The 23,983-nt window shown below is 47.8% G+C and overlaps 1 protein-coding gene across 1 annotated transcript; it reads left to right on the top strand.

Moving 5' to 3' along the window:
- Window positions 1-20,468: 20,468 nt before the first annotated feature.
- Window positions 20,469-21,038, top strand: LOC131897002 (ferritin light chain-like). Its single transcript, XM_059247855.1, has 2 exons — window positions 20,469-20,930; window positions 20,973-21,038. The coding sequence occupies exons 1-2, from the start codon at window positions 20,469-20,471 to the stop codon at window positions 21,036-21,038; spliced, it is 528 nt and encodes a 175-aa protein (XP_059103838.1).
- The last annotated feature ends 2,945 nt before the right edge of the window (window positions 21,039-23,983 follow it).

The following is a 23,983-nucleotide window of genomic DNA, read 5'->3' as shown; positions in this document are numbered from 1 at the left end:
CTGGAGAGTGTGAGGGGTGCCTGTGAAGGGTATACTTCAACTCTAGCCTCGTTCTGCTGCTCCTCCACACACTCCCACCTTCACAGATTCTGCCTTACCTCACAGACAGAGTAACAGGGCTAAGGGGCCAGTCACTGAAAGCTTAGAAGCAGGGGCCACAATAAGCCCTTTCTCCCTTTAAATTGCTGTTCTCAGGCATTTGTCACAACAACAAGAAGTCTGACTGACAGTTATATGTACCACTGTCCCTAACACAGGGGATTGGTTCACATCTAGATACCTGTGTGTGAGGAAAGGATGCCCCGCCCCCTGCAAATACTGGAACACACGTTACTACAGTGTTATTCCTACCAGCCCCAGATTGAAAATAACTCAAGAATCCATCAACAGGCATGTGAGTAAGGAAAGGATGGTGTCTGTCCACTGGACCAAGAGATGAATGGATGGAATGATTGACACACGAGGTCACGATGCTGAGGGAAATAAGCCACACTTAGAGCCCAGCTAGTGTGCGTTAGTTCATCTGCAGCTCTAGAAAACACCAGCACATGGGGGCTGGCAGAAAGCAGACAGAAGATGAGGGGCTGAGAGGAGGGGAAAGGGGGGACCAAAAGGGGGCCTCAGAAGCCCGGAAGTTGAGGTGTTCTGTTGCAGTATGGCGTAGGTTCTCAAGCTGAGGCACCTGTCAAAGCTCACCAGGTCGGATAACGTGAGTGGGTGCCACATGCTATACATGTCACCCATCAGTAAAGGAATCCTAAAACCACGTGAGCCAGAGGCAGCGGCACACACTTCTACTTCCAGCATGGAGTTAAGGCAGAGAGGCCTGGAGCTTGAGGAGAGAGCCTCTGCAAGATGATGTCTCAGGCAAACAGACAGAAATGTAAAATGGTAGGGGAAAAGGAAGGAAAAGAATAGGATTTTTTTTTCAGGTGGGGTGTGTGTGTGTGTGTGTGTGTGTGTGTGTGTGTGTGTGCGTGCTCAAATGTGTACATGTGCACATGTTCCTGTACATAGAGGCCGGAGTTACATGCTGGGTGTCTTGCCGGATCACTCTCCATCCTGTGTATTGAGTTAGGGCCTCTCGTGTGGAGCAAGAGCTTGCTGGTGCGGCTAGTCTAGCCAGGCATCCTGTCTCCACCTCCCAGGTGCTGGGATTCCAGGTGGCCCGGCCCACCCCACCTGCCCAGCATTTGCGTGAGTTCTGGGCACCTGAACTCTCGTTTTCATGCTTGCCTGGCAGGGACTCTACCCACCGAGCCATCTGCTCAGTCCAAAGCAATGGTTTTAAAACAACAACAACAACAGCAACTTAATTGAGGTGCAAATAATATATTTTAAAACTGCATATTTAGTATCTCTAATTGGATGTTTTTACGAAGAAAGAATTCCCTGAGGATGGGCCTGACAGATGGCAGGCGAAGGGTCTTTTCAAAAGTGGGGGATAGGAGAGTCTGTAGGAGACTCAGTGTTCTGTATGAGGGGGGCTTGCTCTGTTAGAATGGGGGGCTGCCCCTGGGAAGATCTGTATCTTGCACCCCTGTACTATGAAAAGTTAGGGACTGAATGTGTCACCCCTAAAATTTTTGTTGAGACTATAATCCCCAGTGTAACCACACTTGGAGGTAGGGTCCTTCCAGGGACATTTGCGATTAAATGAGATCATAAGGATAGAACACTTGTAAAATAGGATTAGTGTCCTCAAAAGAAATCTGGAGTACTTGTGAGGACAGAAGGTTGCAGTCTCCTCCCAGGAGCCGACCCTGTGACACTGTGACCTTTGATTTTACAAGGAAGGAAATGGAGGTGGAGAGGACCCAAATGGCTTGTTGACGGACCTGGGATTTAAACGCAGGGTTTTGCGGCAACCTCCCCAACGTTGACACACCCAGAACCATTTCTGTTCTTACCCAGACTGCAGAGGTTTGCCTAATAAAAGCATTTGAAATCCACAACCATTGCCAAGTTGGAAGGTCACATGACCCAAGACAGGGACACTGAAAAGGTATCCCACCCCAACTGGCCTGAGCATCCTTCCCTAGCCCAGAAGAGAAGAGAGCTTCCTCTAGGAGGCCAAATCCAAACTGCTCTCCAGCGCCATCTAGTGACCTGGAGGCATGCAGTTCAGTGCTTTGGGCTTGGCAATGGTCTGGAGGTGGCAGGGAGAAAGTCCTCCAATAAGAGTCTCCACAGACAGAGACAGGCTGTAGGACTGTCCCCATGGAGATGGGGCTTGGGGACAGTAGGAATTTACATGAATATTGAGTGTCTCACTGAGAAAGGAAAAAGTAAGCCTGTGTGCATCGCAGCAGTAGTCCCAACAGCCAAAAGGTAGAATCTAGCTTAGACAAACCCCGGGTAGATAATGGTTGAACATCTGTGGCGGTCCATACAACGGGATTCTGACACATCCTGTATGGACCTTGAGTTCAGTCACACTGTTATTTATTAAGCGGCGCAATGTTTACCGTGTGAGAGAAACCACAAGGCACAACAAAACCCACTATAAAAGTTTATTAAGGGGAGGGAATAGAAGGGGTGTGCATAGGCCTATGGAATGACCGTGCAAGAAGAGTGAGAAGGAATACGAGGAACCTGCTTTTATAGGTCCCACCACCCACCACCCACCCCCACCCCCGCACATGCGCATATGGGCTTATGTGGCCACAGCACTCAATGAGCATGGGTTGCATGATCACACTGCGTGCAGATTACGTAGGATGTAAGGCCCTGGGATGACTAAGCATCTTGCCTAGCTACTGGACAGCGCACACGCAGTCATGTAGCCGAGAGAGTGCCTAGGAATTCTAACACACACAAGGACAAACATCGTGTAATTTCACTTGTATAAAATACGCAGATCTGGGGATATGGCTTGGTCGTAGAACATTTGCCTAGGATGGTGAGGCCCCAGATTCCATCCCTAGCACTGAAAAAAAAAAAAAAAAAAAAGGTTTTTGTTGTTGTTATTGTTGTTTAAACCGATAATCACATAAAGCAGCACTGAAGTTTGCCAGGGAGAAAGAAACAGGAAGTGATGATTCCAGCAAGAGGGAGAAGAGGTGGGGCCAGGGGCAAGGGCTATTATTTAAATAAGGAGAGGGACTTTCGGGAAGAATGACATCTGACATGGGTCCCTGGGCATCAGGGACCCTAGCCAGCTCCCACAGAGGCTGCTGAGAACCCCCAAGCTGAGCCCGCATCTAGAACACAGCCTTCCCACTGCACTCCATCCAGAGACGATGTAGCCTGAGGGCAGCCCTCACCAGAGCCCACACCTCACATTTTCCACTCACTGTCTTGGTAACCATAAGATAAACAAAGCTCTCTTCGTTGTAAGTGAGCCTGCCTCCCAGAGGCCAAGAATAGTCACAAAGCCCCGAGTCTCCTCTGGATGGAAACACGGAGCCCAGCCTGCCTACTGAGAAGATTATATATAAACCCCGACAAACTGACCCAGACAGCACTGAACAGAGTGTCTGAACTGCGGTCTTGAAGTTCATTTTCCACTTTAAAAAAAAAAAAAAAGGATTCTCGGGGAAATAGCTGATGAAAAAAAAAAATCCTGTGCAAGAGAAGTGTGAAATGTTTTGTCATTGGAGACAGCCAGAATCTGCTGAATGGCTGCTAAGATCATACCAAAAGGACTCGGGAGATAACACAATTTCCTCCCTGACTAGGAGTGTCTGATTTGAACTTTAACAAAAGGGAATCGTAGCAGTGGATTGAGACTACAGAATATGCTTAAGCCCATGAGCTCACAGTGATAATTGAAGTGTGTGAGCACCTCTGGGACACGTGAACGGGGACTCATTTGTTACCTTGAGAAAACGCAACTGAGGGAAAGAATGGAGCATTTCCTACACAGACTCTCCTACCAGGTACCTAAACAGGATGAAGGGAGGAATCTCTGTTAAATATTTTAATTTTTATGTTTAATTATGTTATGGGCACACGAGTGAAGGTGCTGGATCCCCTGGAGTCGGAGTTACAGGTGGTTGTAAACTATGCAGTGTGTACGCTGGGAACTGAATTCTGTCCCTCTGCAAGAGTGGTACATGCTCTTAGCCTCTGAGCCATGTCTCCAGTTCCAAGGGCTCCATCTCTTGATAGAAGGATGGTACTCACCAAAAGAATCATCAAATATGGCCATATTGTAACACCCAATCACTCACAGATCTTGGCCAGTACCTGCCACTATCACGAAAAGAGACTTAGACATAATGACCCCTCCAGTGGAAACAGAGCATGACCCCTCCAACAATAGCAAGCGTGGTGGCTAACTCTTGTAACCCCAGCATTGGAGCAACTGAGGCAAGGAAATCATGTGTCCCAGGAACACCTGGGCTACACAGAAAGATTTTATCTCATAAGCAAGTGAGACGACTCAGCTGGTTAAGGCACTTGCTACCAACCCTGGTGACCTGAGTTCAAACCCCAGGACCCACATGGTGGAAGGAGAGAACCAACTTCCACAAGTTGTCCTCTGACCTCCACACATGTCCTGTGTGACACACCTTCCCTGGCATACACACAAATTAATAAAATAGAATGTAATACATTTTTAAAGGATTCCATCTTTCAACAAAAATGCAAACTGGTTTCATGCCAAGAGTCCTCTCAGAGGTGCTGGAGGGAACTTGGAGCCTTGGTGTGGACTCCCAGGGAACAGCAGATAGGATAATACAAAAGAGCTCTTGAGAGATCTATCTACAAGTCCCCGATAGGCTAGCGGCCCCAGCCCCCTGAAAAAGGGGAAAAACAAAACAGAAAGGAAGCTTGTAGATTAAAATGTCATTTCTACTAGGCAAGTGTTAACTGTATGTCCATGCTTGTCGCGGTGATAAGATGATTAAAAAGTTCAATTCTACTTTCCACTCTTTTTCTGAAATAAATGGGCCTCACTGGTTACTTCTATGCAACTGTGACCCCAACACCTGAGAGAACACGGGAAGGGAGAGAAGACCTCTCTTGTCCCACATATTCAAAGGGTTTGGTCCCTGGTCCCTTGGTCCCATGCACTTGGGCAGAGCATGCTGGTGGGAGGAACATGTGGAGAAGGCTGTTTACCTCATGGCAGACAGGAAGTAGAACAGAGAAGCAACAGGAAGGGGCCAGAGCCAGATACAGTACCCACACGCATAGCCCCATGATCCACCTTCTCTAACCAGTCCCACTACCTTCCAATAGTCTATTCAAAAGTGTTTAGAATTTCTATTTCTTTTTTTTATTGAGGCAGAATCTGAGTCTCACAGTGACCACACTCACGCAGGGTAGCCTGACACCCTAAGAGGTTGGCCTCGAACTCACATGCAACAATCCTGCCCCCAGCCTCTTGAGTCATTAGGATTACAGGAATGCATCACCCCGCCTAGTCTTATTTTTTATTTTTCATTGTGTGTCTATGTGGGTGCCTGTGTGTGAGTATGTGCATGTGAGTGTGGATGCATGCTTATAGAGGCCAGAAGATGGCATTGGAGTCCCCTGGAGCTGGAGTTCCAAGCAGCTATAAGCCACCTGCCATGGGAACTGAACTCAGGTCCTCTGCAAGATGAGTATGCACTATTAACTGCTGAGCCATCGTTCCAGTCTATTCAACATTTGATTCTATCAGTACGTTAAGCCATGCAGTAGGCCAGAGCCCCCGTGATCCAACTGTCTCTTGAACCCCAACCCCAACACACCAGGGTGTGTCTAATGACCCAGACATCTCTCAAGCCAATCAAGTTGACAATCAAGATTAACCGAGAAGTATGTTCAGGGTTCATACTGGCCTTGGGGAGTTCAGACCCAAGTGGTTCATGGGCCCATCTAGACTCCCTAATCTGTGGTAGGCAATTGCCCTGTGTGCTGAGATCAAGAGATCTGTTACTCGCTTAGGAATCTCCTGCCTGTCCCTATACTAGGATGGGGATGCCAGAGCAGTGTGAGCCTCTCACCAAGGTTCAAGAACCCACTGTGTGCCAGGCTCTGTGTGTACATGAACTGTCTCCTGTGGCCCAACTAAAGGCAGAGGTCAAGGCCTCACCTCTCCCTCCCTAAGGCCTGTGGCATGCGGAATTAGTGACCTGGGTCCTGCCCCCGGTCAGACACTTCAGAGCACTCTGAATCCTGTTGGATGTCTTATGTTCTGTATCAGTGAATGTTCCATCACTTTGATCCAACACCATGACCAAGGCCACTCACGGAAGGGTTCCTTTGGCTTCCGAGTCCAGAGGGGGGTTCCAGTCCATCATGGCGGCAAAGCATGGCAGCAACAGCAAACATGGCGGCTGGAGCAGAAGCCAGGGGCTCTCATGGTCAACTGCAAGCAGAAAGCAGAGAGAGACAGAGACAGAGACAGAGACACAGAGACAGAGACACAGAGAGACAGAGAATTGGGAACGGCATGTAGCTTTTGAAATCGCAAAGCCTACCCTCAGTGACAACTTTCCTCCAACTAGACCACACCTATTAAACTTAGCCAAACAGCACCATCAACTGGGGTAGCCTGGACCCTGGTCCAAGCCAGTCTACCTGAACCAAGTTTCTGATGTCCTTCAAGAAATCTGGCAAATAGCCCCAGCCAGGCGACCCAAGACCAGGCTCTGCCTTAGTCCTGCTGGCCCCTCAGCTCCCATTCTAGGCTTGGGAGGGGGGTGGCAGCGGGGGGTGGGGATGGGGGTGGGGAGACCAGCCCTTGCAACTTCCCAGCCCAAAGCTCCCAGTCTGACCTTCAACACATCCATCTAGACATCCTCCTGCCTTGGAAATATTCCTCCTGACCAAGCAGCTCTATATTTCTGGCATATATTTCCATCAGAGTCTTGGATGAGGCCGCAATGTTCCCATAAAGCAGATGAGAACCAAGTAAGCGACTGTCACTGTGAAATAAAACCATTTTGCAACCTGCTTGGTGGGGTCAGTGCCAGGTGTCCAGTGTGAATCGAGTACTTACTCTAAATGTGCGAGGCATAAGGGATGACTCTTAGCTTCGAGACATGGGAAAGTTACCAGTAGAATTGGGAGCTGAGATTCCCAGTGGGGATACAAGTTCAAAGCCAGTTGCTATGATCCCTGAATAGTCAGTCCCCTGGTCTGCCGGGTAAGTGGCTGGACTCCCAAGGCCTGTGATCTGGGCCTACACCTTTGTTCTGCTTCTGACTAGGCTCATGGACAGGGTGGATCATTAAACATCTTCTGCCTCTGTTTGCTCATTTGCAGAATGGAGCTGACATTAGCTGGCTTCCCTTAGCACGCTGTTGAACTACACTGGTCGACACAAAGGATTTAGAAGGGGTTTCGTGGCAGGTGGTTCAAGACCCCACAGCCTGTGCCCAGCACACGTTGGCTGTTATCGCTATCGACAACAAAGTTGTCACTGACAGCAGCTGCCGCTGTCACCGGTAAGGAAGAAGGACAGAGAGAAGTATCGTTCACCAAGCAGCCCTGTCGAGGTAACCTCTGGCTGTGTGCTGAATGGCATTCACAGTGCAGTGCACACTGACCCGGCCTGCTGTTCCTCAGGGCATTACAAAGAATTTTCTGAGATTGGGGTCTGGATGCCAGCCACACAGAAGGCTGTCGGCGGAGATGTGGAAGAGGACTCGGTGATATTTACAAGTCCATTAAGTGCAGAAGTGGTTAAAGGGCTGGAGTTCCAGTAAACTGCCTGCCAATTTTCATCCTGCTGGGTTTTGTGCAAGGCTGAGCCCTCTCCTTCTCACTTCCACTCCCTCCCTTCCCAAGCCCTGAACAGACTGTTGAGGTCTTAATGATTCTGGAGAGCTATTATGAGCTCCTGGGTGAAGAAGATGATTTTCTTTACAAAGTGGTGTGTGTGATTTTCACTACCAGTGGTGATATCGGCAAGAATCATTTCGGTCACCGTGTGTGTTAAACTTCTCTAAGCATGGATTTACATGATTGTAGATGGACCACTCTGCTCCGTGAAGTAAATCCTGAGTGCTTTTCAAACTAGGCTGAATATATAGCACAGCCATCAATTTCTGTCTGGGAGATGTGGGATTCGGACACCATCTTCCCTCATTCTGTGACAACTCAGGAAAAGAGACACAAAAGGGTGGCCAGACCAGGAGGCGTGCACTCCGCCTCTCCTCCTGGATCATACGCACAGATACGGCCAATAAAGCCGGGCATTAGCGGAGCCAGTCTTGGCCCCCAATGTTATTCGTGCAGCCATAGGGTTACGGTCTTCTAGAACAGTGGTTGGGGTTACAGTGGGCAGACTGTTTGACAGTATTTTAGGGTCCACCTGGCTCCTTGCCCTGTCATCTCCCTATCCCCTGTGTGGGAGTCCCCAGGGCCATTAGCACAGAGCTGCCCCCAGCTCCAGAGGCTAGCTTGGTCTGTCTTGATTCAGGCACTTTAGTGGGGCCCCTCACCAGTTTCCCAATCATGATCACTGGGACATTGGCCCAGGCAGTTATAAAGCTATGCAGACGGTGTGAGCCAAGCCAGGTATGAAGGATAAAAGACGCCAGTGGCTGGTGTGGCTGGTGAGAGGCAGGGTGCACCCCAATAGAGACCATCAGCAGAGACTCTCCTAATTTTTTTTTTCATTTCTCGGGTTTTCTGCAATGAGCATGCAAAGACAAAAAAACAAACAAAACATGAAACAAAACACACATGCACATGAATAAACAAACAAACAAAAAAAAACCCCACCAGATCTTAAGGAGCAAATTCTGAGGCTGCACCAACCTCCTTTTCCAGCAAGAAGACTCAGGTCCAGGCACGTTGTAAGCTACTCATATCAAGATGAAGACATATGATGAGCATGGTGACGCACGCCTTTAATCCCAGCACTCAGGAGGCAGAGGCAGGCAGATCTCTGAGTTTGAGGTCAGCCTGGTCTACAGAGCGAGTTCCAGGACAGCTGGGGCTATACGGGGACATAACAGAGTCCAGGGTTTTTATCTTTTTTTAAAAAAAATATTTATTTAGTGATAATTGCTAGTAGTTGGTTCTCTCCTTCCAACATGTGGGTCCCAAGAATCAAACTCAGGTCATCGGTCTTGGCTGGAAGCACCAAACCCCAGGCATTTTATTAAAAAGTGCAGGGGTGGGAGTATCAGGGGGAGGGAAAGAGTCCAGTCAGTACAATGCTTGCCTTACAAATGTGAGCTTTATCCTAGGAATTTGTTGAAGGAGGAGGAGGAGGAGGAGGAGGAGGAGGAGGAGGAGGAGGAGGAGAAGGAGGAGGAGAAGGAGGAGGAGAAGGAGGAGAAGGAGGAGAAGGAGGAGAAGAAGGAGAAGGAGAAGAAGGAGAAGAAGGAGAAGAAGGAGAAGAAGAGGAAGAGGAAGAGGAAGAGGAAGAGCCAGGCTGAACAGCCCTGCTCTCTAGGTCCTAGCCTCCAGGGGCACATCCCATGCAGCAGCTCTCCCCAACCCCGAAACCATCCCCTGCCATGTGAGCTACCACAGGAACTGCCCATACCTGCAGGAGGAGGTGAGTGTCTGGGCTCCCAATTGGAGAGCCCTGCTCACTAGGCCCTAACCCCCAGGGACACATCTTGCACCTCTCCTTCTCCCAAAAAGCCCCAGAGACCCGGCAGCACCCTCCCCACACCCCCAAACATTCCCTGACACATCAGTGATCACCTAAGGCACAGACCCCACCTGCACTGATTGGAGGAAGAGATGGGTAGACCACAGTGTAAGAATACATTCAACAACATAAAGAGCAATACGACACCACCAGAACCTAGTGGTTCTACAACAGCAAGATCTGAACAACTCAATGTGGAAGAAGCAGAAGAAAACAACCTTTAAAAAAAAAAAAAGTCAGGTGTAGTGGTTTTTTTATCCCAGTGTTGGGAGGTGGAGTCAGGCACATCCCTGGGACTCTGTGGCCAGCCAACCTCACCTACTTGGTGAATTCCATGTCAGCAAGACACCATCCACTGTCAGCAAAAGACCACATGAGGGTGTTCTCTGACCTCCACATGGACACACACACACACACACACACACACACACACACACACGTGAACCCTCACACATACTTGCACCCCACGCACAAACATGCACACACAAAAATGTATGGGAGAAAGGGCACAGTTGAGGATCAGAGAGTCCTTGGGTTCCTGTCCCATGAGTGGGGGCTAAAGCCACTTGCTGACCCTGAATCTCATAAATCCTTGCTTGCAAGCAAAGGCTGGCCCAGCCTCCGGAATCCACACCTTCCGTTTCCTCCCTGCCCAGGCCTCTTCTCTTTCCATTGGTCACTGCCACTTGTCCCGTCTCCCACTCTGTGCGATTCTGTTTGGATGTCCCTATGTCTCCCGGGTCTAGGTGGGTTCAGGGACAGCTAAGCTAAAGCAGGCACAAAAGGCCTGAAAGGGGTGGCGCTAAGGATTATGGGATACGGGGGCTGCTATTTTTGTGGCTACCTAGGGAGAGCTTGTCGGAGGATGAAGCCAGCAGGTGAGAACTGAGCAGAGAGCTGGAGAGGAGGCCATCCTGGGGCTGGCACCAGAGCCTGAGCCCTGGGCTCATCCTGGCTGACCTTGGCAAGCCTTTCAGACCTCCCTTTCCGCCTGAAACATGGGGAGCCATAAGCAGAGGCTTTTGGCTTGCAATCCCAGGCTCCACATGGAACTGAATGTTTGAGTCAATACTTTAAAATCTGGATTTCATCTAAAACAGTTCCCGTGGGAACAATACAGACACTCTGGTTATAGGCAGCCTGTGCCCTTCACAGTTCAGTCAGGGACCTGTAAGGAAACAGTCCGCCATTTCTCCCCCGACTGAGGCTAGGTGTGTTAACACCTGTGACTGTTGGCTGGCATTCAGCTTGACGTCTCAGGCCATCTTCTGTAACACTGCGTAGTTTATAGAGAAGAGGTTTGCAACCCTGGGCTAAGATGAAGACGTGGGAGCAGCTTCTGCTTTAGAGGCCATGCTCTGCATACAAGAATTCCATCCTTGTCTTCATAGGGGATATGCTCTCCTTACCAACCTCCTCTTCACTGAGTTATACCTCCCAACACCATTGCATTGGGGCTCGAGCTGCCAGTACACGAATTTGGGGGCACATCCATACCATTACAACACACACACACACACACACACACACACACCATAGCAACACACACCATAACACTCCCCCATTCATACGCATACACACATTCACATTCAGACACATACATGTGCCTACACAATACACACACAAACATATACACATGTACATGCATATACATACATACAAGACACATTTATACATACAAATGTACACACACATACACCCACCCTTCTGGTTTTATTTGAAGGCCTCTTATGAATCTGAGCTATGGGTTTTAACAACAACAACAAAAAAAACCCCAAAGAGATAGGGTTTCTCTGCACAGCCCTGGCTGTGCTGGAACTCTCTCTGTAGACCAGGCTGGCTTCAAACTCAGAGATCCACCTGCCTCTGCCTCCCGAGTGCTAGGATTAAAGGTGTGCGCCGCCGCCGCCGCTGCCACCACCACCTGGCATGGATTTTAATAAATTTTTAAATATTTTTCCCCCATAAAGATCTCTAAAATTCGATGACTGCATCATTCAATGGCTACGTTTTCCCGCCACCCTGATTTACAGTTCTTCATGTCCTACTATAGAGTTGGCTGCCCTTGGGAGGGCACCAACGTGCCGAGAATCTCTAAAGGTGCAAACTGAGGAGGCTGCTACCAGCCGGTCTCCCTGCAGCCCCTTTATCAGTCTCTCGTGGAGACTGTCACTTAGGATTCCTTCACTGTGAACGGTGTTAAAATGTACCCACCGGCAGTCCACAGATCCCAGAACAGTGGGGGGCGGCCAAGCTTTAAAGGCATGGTCTGCTTCCACCCCAGTACCCTCAAGCAGGTGCTGGGACGGTGTGTCATGGAAGGAAGAGAACAATGAAGTCTTGGCCCCCTCCCCTTCAAAGGCCATCAGGCACTCCACTGACAAACCCCTTCCTCGAGGCTTTTACCCCCTACTAGCCCCAGGGAACTGAACTGGCAACACACCTTGCTTTCCTCAGAAGTGATTAGAGCAAACTTACTCTCTGGGGGAAGGTGATGAGGAGGGAATAGACAGACTGAAGTATCCCAGGCTCGTCTCTGGAGATGTAATTAGTCTATCTTGGCAATCGCTCATTTTTAACTCTGTCATAATTTTCCTCAGCAGGTTAAGCTGCCGAGAGAGAAGTAACAGCTATTAATTAGTATGCAGATTCATCAAGCAATAAGGAACAGGAAGAAATTGGTCTGGGAGTGAAAGATAGAGATTATTCCAAGTTGCCTCCCACCCCAGGGTGATGGGTCTGGCGGCTGGACTTGAGGGGAAGTCAGTCTGCTGTCCTCTCAGGCCCGGTGACAGTAAGACACTCTGGTCACAGGATAGTGAAGGGTCAGCCTCCTGAGTTACAGAGTTGCCAGTATGGCCACAAGATGTGAGAGCTGTTATTCAGGGGGACACCCTGTCCTGTCCAGGTCCAACCCTGGTCTGCTTCCTTCTGTCATTGTTAAATGCATACAGATATTTAACTTGTCATTTAAACTTCTCTTTAAAAATTTATTGTATTTGTTGAGAGAGGGAGACAGACAGACAGAAACAGAGAGAGAGAGAGAGAGAGAGAGAGAGAGAGAGAGAGAGAGAGAGAGAGAAGCACAGGCAGACAAAAACACAGAGATATCAGGCTTGGCTCAAGCACCTTTACCCACCAAGCTGTTTCTCCAGACCTAAACAATATTCTTGATCAGAATATAAACTTTAGGGTAAAAGCCACAGCCACCCCAACCAAGTCCAAAACTGATTTTTTTGAAACGGGGTTTCTCTGTGTAGCCCTGGCTGTCCTAGAACCCCCTCTGTAGAGCAGGCTGGCTTTCAACTCAGAGATCCACCTGCCTCTGCCTATCAGGTGCTGGGATTAAAGGCGTGCACTACCACTGCCGGGCTCTGAACTCCTATTTCAATACTTACGTAAGCATCTTTCGTGCTTTGAGAGCCATACACTTCCTGTCCAGTGAGTGGGAAACTGTGTGTGGTGAGTTTGAGATCAGAAGGAGACAGTGGGATAAAGAGGAACCAGAGGATGGAGAGTCCCCCTTGGGACAACCTCAGGACACCGGGCTCTGGAACCCCTCAGTGGCTCTCCAAGTGTGATGAACGTGATGGAACTGTCTTGGATGTCTGGGTCTACACTGATCTACTTGGACTCTCCTGAAACTTACTGTTTTGCCTCCCGATGTCAGCAAGTCCTTCACGATCAGTTTGAGCCATGGGGTCACACGGGGTCAGCTTGAGGAGAGATGCCAGTCTTCTTCATCAGGGATTCAGTATGCACTGAGCCTCTACTGTGAACAAGACGTGGAGTCAGCGCCTGTGTGTGTGCAGGGGTGGGGTGGAGAGTAGGCTAGACAGTCAGAAGGACAGAGGTCAGACCTTGTTGACTGAAGCTTGGGATAGGATGGCAAGAGCTTTAGCTAACAAGTAATTACAGTACAATGAGGAACTATGGGAGGGAGGACAGAGGCAGGGGGATTCCCGATGCTCGCTGGCTAGTCAGTCTAGGCAAAAAGGCAAGCTTACGGTCACTCAGGGATGCTTTGTTTTAAAATAAGGTGAAGAGTGGCAGAATAAGACACAATGTTGACTTCTGACCACATGTACACACATGTATATAACACACATACAAACACATACATGCAAGCTTGCACACACATATGAGGGAAAAAATGTGTGGCTACACATAGAAAGGCAGTGAGAAAATTTATAAAAGTCAGAAACTAGAGGATTGGAGAGACGGCTCAGTGGTTAGGAGCACTGACTGCTCTTCTAGAGGACCCGGGTTTAATTCCCAGCACCCACATGGCAGCTCACAACTGTCTGTAATTCCAGTTCCAGGGGACCCGACACCCATGGCAAAACACCAACGCACATAAAGTAAAAATAAATAATTTTTTTTCTTTTTAAAAAAGCCAGAAACTATACTGGAGGTTTCCAAGGCCCCAGGAAGAGAGGGGTTGTGAGCTGTTATCTAATGGGTAATGATTTCTGATGGAAAGTTCTGGAAATGGATAGTGGTGCGGGGTACCTGACACCATGAATGTATTTAATGCCCCTGAGTTGTCACTTAGCCTCAAGCCCTTAAACATGCGTCAGGACAGGGCTGCCAGCTCATTCCACAAGACCAGTGTCACTCTGAAACCAAAACCAGACAAAGGCAATGCAAGGAAACTACCACTCCACATCTCTTCTGAATGCCTCAGCAAAATGCTAGCAGACGGTCCAGAAGCCCATAGGGAGGCATTCACACCGTGACCAAGTGGATTTGTCCTGGAATTCACAAGGATTCTTATCCCGGGGACGGAGATTTGGCTTAGCATCCAAAAATCAATTATGATACACCACAGTAATAGGATAAAGGACAAACCCCACAAGATCGTCACAGCAAGAAAAGGTGCTTGGCAACTCTAAAAGCCTTTCACAAAAACACTTCGCAAACCGGAAATGAAAGGGAATGTCCTCAACTGGAGAGAGGTGATCCGTGAAAAGCTGGTTACACCACACTTGAGGACAGGAGCTGAACCCCTCCCTCTCAGGTCAGGAACAAGACAAGAGCGTCTGCCCATACCACTTACACGCAGCATGTCACTGGAGGATCCAGTCCCGGTGGAGACAGTGATAAGAGAGAGACACAGGGCACCTGGATGACCCAGAGGACCCGAGACCGAGTACGGAAAATGGTAAGAGAGTGACAGCTACGGGAAGTAGTGAGCAGATTCAGGAGAGTTCTGGGCTTCGAAGTCAGGGTCAAGTTCAATGGCATTTCTCCAGTGAGGCTGTGAGACTGGGATAAAGGGGAGGATTCTGGTGATGACAGCTTCAGTAAGGATGCGAGGTTTAGGATGGCAGTCCACAGAAGTAAGGAGCAGTACACTGAAAACTACAAATGTTTTTCATAAAAATTAAAGACTGCCGGGTGGTGGTGGCGCACGCCTTTAACCCCAGCACTCGGGAGGCAGAGGCAGGCGGATCTCTGTGAGTTCGAGGCCAGCCTGGGCTACCAAGTGAGTTCCAGGAAAGGCGCAAAGCTACACAGAGAAACCCTGTCTCGAAAAACCAAAAAAAATTTAAAAAAAAAATTAAAAAAAAAATTAAAGACCAGAAGCCATGTTTGGTGATGGATTCCTTTATTCCTAGCATTTGGGAAGCGGGTGGTGGTGGGGCGGAATCTCTGACTTCAAGGCCAACCTTATCTACACAGCAAATTCCAGACCAGCTAGAGCTACATAATAAGAAAGAAAGAGAGAAAGAAGAGGGGAGAGAGAGACAGAAAGAAAGAGAAAAGGAGGGAGGGAGGGAGGGAGGGAGGGAGGGAGGGAGGGAGGAAGGAAGGAAGGAAGGAAGGAAGGAAGGAAAAAAGAGAAGAATGAAAAACAAAAAAACCAAACAGATGAACAATTATCCATGTTGGAAAATTTATTGATTGGATGACAATAATTCCTAGTCACTTTTTCTGGTCTTTTTGTTGAAATTAACAAGTTGATCTTAAAACTTGGAAGAAAACACAAAAAAGAACAGATTTGGAAGACCTAACTTCCTGATTCCAAATTTTACTACAGACTATAGTAACCAAGTCAGTGTGGGACTCATCTAAGAATGAACATCAACAGAACAGAACTGATGGCCAAGAACTAATGCTTCACGTTCATGGCCGGTGATTTTGCTACGTATACAAAGGTTATGCAGTGGGACGAGTCTTTCTAACAGTTGATATTGGGACTAGATATTCAAAGACAACAAAAATGAATGGGACCGAGGAGATGACTCAGCCTATAAAGTGCTGCCTAAAAAGCAGGAGGGCCTGAGTGTGGATCCCCAGCACCCACCCAGAAAGCCAGGAGTGGTGGTACACCCAATGCTGAGAAGGTACAATGGTGGAGCCATGGGGCTCAGGGCTCGCCTATTTAATTAGTGAGTGAGCTCCAGGTTCAGTGAAAGACTATCTCAAAAACCAAAGTAGAGAATGATTATGGAAAATACTTGATGTCAACCTCTGTCCTCTACACACATACACATACATGCACACAACCATACAAACATGCTCACATATATACACTCCCCTCCACAGAATGACAATTATTGTTTGATTGATTGGCTGGTGATTTTTTTTTTAAGACAAGGTCTCTCTACATAGCCCTGACTGTCCTGAAACTCACTCTGTAGACCAAGCTGGCCTCGAACTTACAGAGACCCCCCTGCCTCTGCCTCCCAAGCACTGGGATTAAAGGCATGTGCTACCACACCCGGCCTCAGAATGACAAATTTTTAAAAATCAGAACGAGGTAGATGCAGGGTCATGACAATGGGAAACTCCATAATGTGCAGAATTGCTGGAGTGCAAGGGTCAGAGTCAGAGAGTAAAATAACAAGAGGGAAGGGTGCTGAAGAAGGGGGCATGGTACAGCAAGCTGATGTCCCCAGATCCAGAGAGGGTCTAGGGCAGACAGCAAAGGAAGGGCGGAACAAGAGGAGCAACCAAGTCCTAACATCATCCGTGTGGATCAACAGTGAGTCTGCTGGGGAAAGAGAGCCCCAGGCCAGGGACGAAAGCTGTCAGTGACAGGGACAACAGAAAGTTACAGCAGCAAGAACAGAGGGTTGCTGGGAGTGGGCCAGATGATTAGTGAATGGCTGCTGCATTATTACCCACAGTTTAGGGGTGTCTAGAGATCAACTGAATGGTTCTCCTTCACGTCCCCATTGGAGATGTCTCGCCCATAATGGCTTTGCCTGTGTGCCTGACACGTTGGTCAGGATTGTTGAGATTGATCGAGTGTGTGCTCACGCTCACACTCCTCTCTTCTGTCCTTCTCCCTCTCCCCCTTTTGTTTCTCTCCCCTTTATGACTAAATAGTAGACTCTAACCACATGGTCTCTCTGTCAGGGTAGCTAGACCTCTTGCAGGGTACATCAGGGCTCCCCCGAAGCACAGAAACATACCTTTTTTTGTTTGTTTGTTTTTTGTTTTTTTTGAAACAGAGTTTCTCTGTGTAGTTTTGATGCCTGTCCTAGATCTCGCTCTGTAGACTAGGCTGGCCTCAAACTCATAGAGATCTGCCTGGCTCTGCCTCCCGAGTGCTGGGATTAAAGGCATGTGCCACCACCGCCCAGCTGAAACATACCTTTTAAGACCCAGAATCAGCCTGGCATCCCTTGGCTCCACTGTATTGGTTAAGCTGAGTCGGCATCATCAGTGTGGGAGAGGCCTTGAAAAATAGCGAGTACCAGGAGGAGGTTCCCCTAGAACCCTCACTGAGATGAGGTCCCAAGTAAGATGTGATGCCTGTGCCCCATCGGTTACCTTACCACAGTCCCTCCCCTTCCAGTCTCTTCTCTCTCTCTCTCTCTCTTTTTTTTTTTTTTTTTTTTTTTGGTTTTTTGGGACAGGGTTTCTCTGTGTAGCTTTGCGCCTTTCCTGGATCTCGCTCTGTAGACCAGGCTGGCCTCAACTTACAAAGATCCGCCTGGCTCTGCCTCCCAAGTGCTGGGGTTAAAGGCGTGCAACACCACCACCTGGCTTTCCAGTCTCTTCTCGAGACTTCCATCAGCAGCCTAAACGAAAACATGCACAGCCAAGTACATCTGCCCCACAAAACAGTCAACTGTGCATACAGGTGCATGTATGTAACCCCAGCTACTTTGGAGGATGAGGTAAGAGAAACATGAGTGTGTACAACAGCAAGAGTCTACCTTCTTCCTCCCCCTCTTATTGAAAATAATTTTTCTCACATAATATTTCCTGGTATGGTTTCCCCTCCCTCTACTCCCCCCAGCTCCTCTCAGCTCCCTCCCATGTTGATCCACTCACTATCTGTCTCTCATTAGAAAACAAACAGGTTTCAGCCGGTGGTGGCGGCAGCCCAGGCCTTTAATCCCAGCACTTGGGAGGCAGAGGCAGGTGGATCTGTGTGAATTTAAGGCAGCCTGGTCTACAGAGCTAGTTCCAGGACAGTCAGGGCTACCCAAAGAAACCCTGTCTCAAAAAACAAACAAAAAGCAAAAGAAAGAGAGGAGGTGGAGTGAGGGAGGGAGGGAGGAAGAAAAACAAATTTCTAAGGGATAATAAAATATAAGATCCAGCCGGGCGGTGGACACGCCTTTAATCCCAGCACTCGGGAGGCAGAGCCAGGCAGACCTCTGTGAGTTCCAGGCCAGCCTGGTCTACAAAAGCAAGATCTAGGACAGGCACCAAAACTACACAGAGAAACCCTGTCTCGAAAAACCAAATACACACACACACACACACACACACACACAGGCACACACGATCCAGATCTCCCTCCATCTTCTTCCTGACTCTCAGAACATCATCCCTGCTCCTGGTCTCTGTGTCCAGCATGCTCTATGTGTCTCCACAAGTCTAATGTGGTTTCTCTTCAGCTGGTCCATCTCCTCATCCTTCTTGGCAATCTTCCTGTCCATCTCAGACTTGACTTGGTTCGGCTCCAGCTGGATTCACAGGGTCTTTCTCTCTTCATGCTCCAGAGAGGCCATAAGGAAACAGGGATCAGTCAGCACTGAGTGGAAGAGAACTCAAGTGGATGGCTTCTGCTACGAGTCTGTGAGGCAGGCTCTTATTGCTGTCACCTTGTTGAACTTTAAAGTTAATGTAGTTGTCCTAAGAACCTCTGAGGTTTGTTTATCTGGTCACAGATTATATAGGTCAGCTCTGTAATAAAGGTACTGTGCACTATCTAAAGATCCATGACAGTACTAACAGAATTATTTGATTAATTTTATATGTAGCATACATGTTTCATAAACTACAATCTTTATGTGTAAAATACCAATCTGGCATAGAACTATCAGTTTTAAAATATTTTTTTCTGATTAAATAGTGCACAAACATATAATACGGGGACAATGTATTAAAAACAGTTTCCCATTGTCCCTCACAGAGAGACAACTATTTTAATGTGGTACATTTTTTATACAATTTTTTTAGGCAGGCTCTCTTGCTTTGTGGTTCAGGCTGGCCTTGGGCTCATTCATGAACCTTCTGATTTCCCTTTTCTATCTATTTTTATCTAATTGAAGTTGTATATGCAAATATATGTCATGCTTTTGGGGTTTGTTTTGTTTTGTTTTCCAAAATAGAGTTTCTCCGTGTAGTATTGGAGCCTGTCCTGGATCTCGCTCTGTAGCCCAGGCTGGCCTCAAACTCAGAGATCCACCTGGCTCTGCCTCCCAAGTGCTGGAATTAAAGGTGTGCACCACCACCGCCCTGCCCTATGTCATACTTTTTAAAAGCAAATATTTGTGTCTATCATAAACCTTTCCCCCACATTAAAAAAAAAAAACCACAGAAATAAAAACTATCACATCGGAGTTAGACAAGACAAAGAGAAGGAAAAGGGCCCAAGAGAAGGCACAAAAATCAGAGACCCGTCATTTGCACACTTAGGAATCCCATAAAAACACCAAACTGGAAGCCATAATATATACACAAACTCCGGTGCAGGCCTGTGTGAGCCCTGTGCATGCTGCCTCAGTCTCTGTGAGTTCATATGAACTTTGATCATGTTGATTTAGAATTCCTTGTTTTATTGGTGTCCTTCATGTTCTCTGGCTCTTCTGTTCCTTCTGCCTCCTCTTCTGTGGGGTTCTCTGGGCCCTGAGGGGAGGGATTTGATGGAGACATCCCAATTCGGGCTGAGTGTTCCAAGGTCTCTCATTCCCTGCATAATCATATAGCCCCAGCAATGGAGATTGGAGACAGAAAGATTCCAAGAGCTTGCTGAACACCGGGGGCTCTGTATTTGTTCCCATGTGCTACAGGAGGAAGCTTTTCTTTCCGAGCACTGATGGAGGAACATAGCAGAATGTCATTAGGTATCATTTTATCAATGTGTGTGCGTGTGTATGTATTATGTATATATGTTAGAACAGTAGTATTTGATTTTACCCTATATTCCTGGACACCCAAGCAGCGTCAGGTGTGGGTTCTATTTCGTGGAGTGGCCTTAAGTCAAATCAGATATTGGTTGGTGACTCCCACAAGCTTGGTGCCACCATTGCCCTAGCATATCTTGCAGGCAGGACACCATTGTAAATCAAAGTATCTGTGGCTGGGTTGGTGTTTATATTTCTTTCCTGGTAGCATGAAGGGTACCTTCTTGTACCACAGACAGTAGAATGTAGGGGGTAAAGGCTCCATACAGGCACCAGCTCAAATTCTCCATGTTCAATGAGTTGTGTAGGTGTTGAACAAGAACTTACCTTAAAAAGTTATTGTACGCAGCGCCCGGAGATCCCGTGTCTGTGTCTTGCTTCAACAGTGTTTGGACGGAGCAGACCCGGGGCCTCCCTTTGTTAGCGTCCAGCTGCCTCCCAGTGTCTCCAGTCTCAGCCTCTGGGACCATCTCCTTGCCGCCTTCGGCTCCCAGGACCAGCCAGCACTGTCTCTCCGCGGTTAGCTCCACTGCGTATCAGCCATGAGCTCCCAGGTCCGTCAGAATTATTCCACCGAAGTGGAGGCTGCAGTGAACCGCCTGGCCAACTTGCACCTGCAGGTCTCCTACACCTACCTCTCTTTGGGCTACTATTTTGACCGGGATGATGTGGCTCTGGAGGGTGTCGGCCACTTCTTCCACGAATTGGCTGAGGGGAAGCGCGAGGGCGCCGAGCCGCTGCTCAAGATGCAGAACGAAAGCGGAGGCCGCGCCCTATTCCAGGATGTGCAGAAGCCCTCTCAAGATGAGTGGGGTAAATCCCAGGAGGCCATGGAAGCTGCCTTGGTCCTGGAGAAGAGCCTGAACCAGGCCCTCTTGGATCTTCATGCCCTGGCTTCTGCTCGCACAGATCCTCACCTCTGTGACTTCCTGGAAAACCACTTCCTGGATGAGGAGGTGAAGTTCATCAAGAAGATGGACAACCACCTGACCAACCTCCGCAGGGTGGCTGGGCCGTAGCCAGCACAGACCGGTGTGCCAGCACAGACCGGTATGCCCTCGCCGTCTCTGGGCGAGTACCTCTCCGAGAGGCTCACTCTCAAGCATGACTAGGAGGCCTCACCTTCCAAGGGGCTCCCTCCTCTGCTCTGCACCAGCCAGCCTCAGACAGCTTTGTTAACCGCTCTGGAGCCCCTCCCAAGTCTCGGGACCAAGTGAAAATAAAGTATTTTGAAATAGCAAAAAAAAAAAAAAAAAAAAAAAAAGTTATTGTATTATAAGTATGTCTCTACCCTACCTCGAAAATACATTGTCATAAACGTTATGTTTGTGGGTAGCTGGAAGATGGCACAGTGGGTAAGTATGCTTGTTCTGTAAGCATGAGGACCTGATTTTGAAATCCCAACACCCATGTAAAAGTCCAGATGTGACTGCAAAAACATATAGTCCCAGCAATGGAGAGTAGAGACAGGAAGATTCCAAGAGCTTGCTGGACAACCGGCCTTGTCAAAAAATGGCAAGCTTCTGGTTCAATCAGGAACCCTGTCTCAAAACAATAAGGTGGAGATATAGAGAAAGACACACAGCATCTTGCTCTGGCCTTCTAGGCACATGCACAGCTTATACATGTGCATGCATCACACATGCACACACACACACACACACACACACACACACACACACACACCAACATGAATTCAATCCCCAGGATTGAATAGTGGGAGGATAGAGTGGATCCTGCTGGTTGTCCTCTGACCTCCACATGCTTTTCATGGCACATCCATGTATATACATACATACAAATAAATGTTTAAAAACGTTTTAAAAACCTCTTGCTTGGCACAAGAAGTGCCCGGTCAGGTAGCTTTTAAAAATATTTTTAAAAACTTTTAATTACTAGTATGTGTACATGTCTCGGCGAATACCCTGTGTGTTCAGCCACCCTCAGAAGCCAGAAAAGGGTGTTTCATACCATCAGTTACATGTTTGTGGTGAGCTGTTTCATGTAGGTGCTAGAAATCAAACATGGAGTCCTCTGGGACAGTGGCAAGCATTCCTAATTGATGAGCCATCCCCCCAGCTCCCAGGTCAGGCACCATTAACCTTGGGTATTTGTGTTGGCTCTGTCACTGGGCCACAAGAGAAGATAGCAGTACAGGTTGTTCCTTGGTCCTGTGGGGAACTAAACTCCTTGGAGCTGGCCCTTTAGTTGGTCTTCCATATTATTAGCTTTCATGTTGCGGAATATTATTTTAACTATGCAAAGATGTGTTACATTTGTTTATATGGCATTTGTTTAATGATGTAAGGATGTGTGTTTAATTATGTAAAGCTATGTTTCATTTGTTTCACCTTACCTGCCTAAGGCACCTGACTGGTCTAATAAAGAGCTAAACGGCCAATAGCTAGGCAGGAGAAAGGATAGGTGGGGCTGGTGGGCAGAGAGAATAAATAGGAGGAGAAATCTAGGCTTGGGGAAGAAGAGAGGAGAGAACAGGGAGATGCCTGGGGCAAGAAATCAGGCAGCTGCCAGCCAGCAGACATGAGAAGCAGTGAAAGTAAGATATATAGAAGGAAAGAAAAGTAAAAAGCCCCGAGGCAAAAGGCAGATAAAGAGAAACAGGTTAATTAGTTAAAAGAGCTAGCCAGAGGGGCTAGCGAGATGGCTCAGCAGTTAAGAGCACTGAGTATTGTAGCATGAATCTTAAAGAGTCTTATTAATAAAAAACAAACCTGGAGCCAGGTATTGGGGTGAATGCTGGAAGATTAGAGAAGCAGAACAAGCCACAGCCACCTCACCTCGCCAGTTCCTCAGCTGATCCCGTTTCCTCAGACTGGAAGCCTCTGAGTCGTCATCCAAATGGATCTCAGCTGAACTGCTTCTCGAAAGCCTGAATGCTTAACCAGGCCTACCTCCTGGTCTTCACACCTTATATACCTTTCTGCCTCCTGCCATTACTTCCTGGGATTAAAGGCTCTTGTTACCATGCCTGGCTGTTTCCAGTATGGCCTTGAACTCACAGAGATCCAGACAAATCTCTGCCCCTGGAATACTAGGATTAAAGGCGTGTGCTACCACTGCCTAACCTCTATGTTTAGTATTATGGCTGTTCTGTTCTCTGACCTGCAGATAAGTTTATTGAGGTACACAATATATCAACCACAGAGTATTCTTCCAGAGGCCCCAGGGTTCAATTCCCAGCACCCATGTAGCAGCTCACAACTGTCTGTAATTCAAGTTCCTGGGGATCCAATACCCTCACACAGACATACATGCAGGCAAAACACCAATGCACATAAAATAAAAATAAATAATTAAGAAAAGAGCTATCCAGAAACAAGCCTAAGCTAGGCCAAGCATTCATAATAGTAAGTCTCCCTGTCATGATTTGGGGGCTGGTTGGTGGCCTAAAAGAAAAATCTTGATACATCTTCATTTCCAGAGTCCACCAGCCATGGATAGAAAATATGTTTTGGATTCAGAGAATTGACTGTACTTCACCTATAAAGGATCTTTGGGAACGCTAGACCACAGCCCAGGTAGGTGTCACTTTAGGACAAGTGCATGAAATTCTGTCTCTGCCCTTCTTCATTAAACCCAATTCCTTGGAAAATCTGGACTTCTAGGAGGATGCTCATTTGGGTACTTCCGTACTGCTTTGGATACACAAACAAGCACTCACCAGATGGATCACAGAGGTTCTACACTCCAGGATGTTTATTTCCTCAAACTCCCTCTCCTGTATCCAGTCTCCCTGGAAGAGTGAATAAGCATTTAGCATCACCTGGGACTGGCTTTCAGTTGGGACTCAGTGGAACAGGAGATATTTTCTGATAAACCACAGCCCACTGGGGATTACTTCAGGAACATTCTAAGTTCTGATGGAACTCCTCTACCTTTGGGCCACAGAACGATAAACTTCCTTGCTCAGAACTCCACCATTACAGGGCTTTAACACGTTAAAATCTCAGGTCATATACATAGTAAGCTTTTAAAAAAGACTTGTTTTTATTTATATGTATGTCTGTATATATCCAAGCACACCACACACATGCAA

The sequence above is a fragment of the Peromyscus eremicus genome, chromosome 20 (genome assembly GCF_949786415.1).
Source record: "Peromyscus eremicus chromosome 20, PerEre_H2_v1, whole genome shotgun sequence".
Taxonomy (NCBI): Eukaryota; Metazoa; Chordata; class Mammalia; order Rodentia; family Cricetidae; genus Peromyscus; species Peromyscus eremicus.
This window is presented reverse-complemented; position numbering and strand designations above follow the sequence as displayed.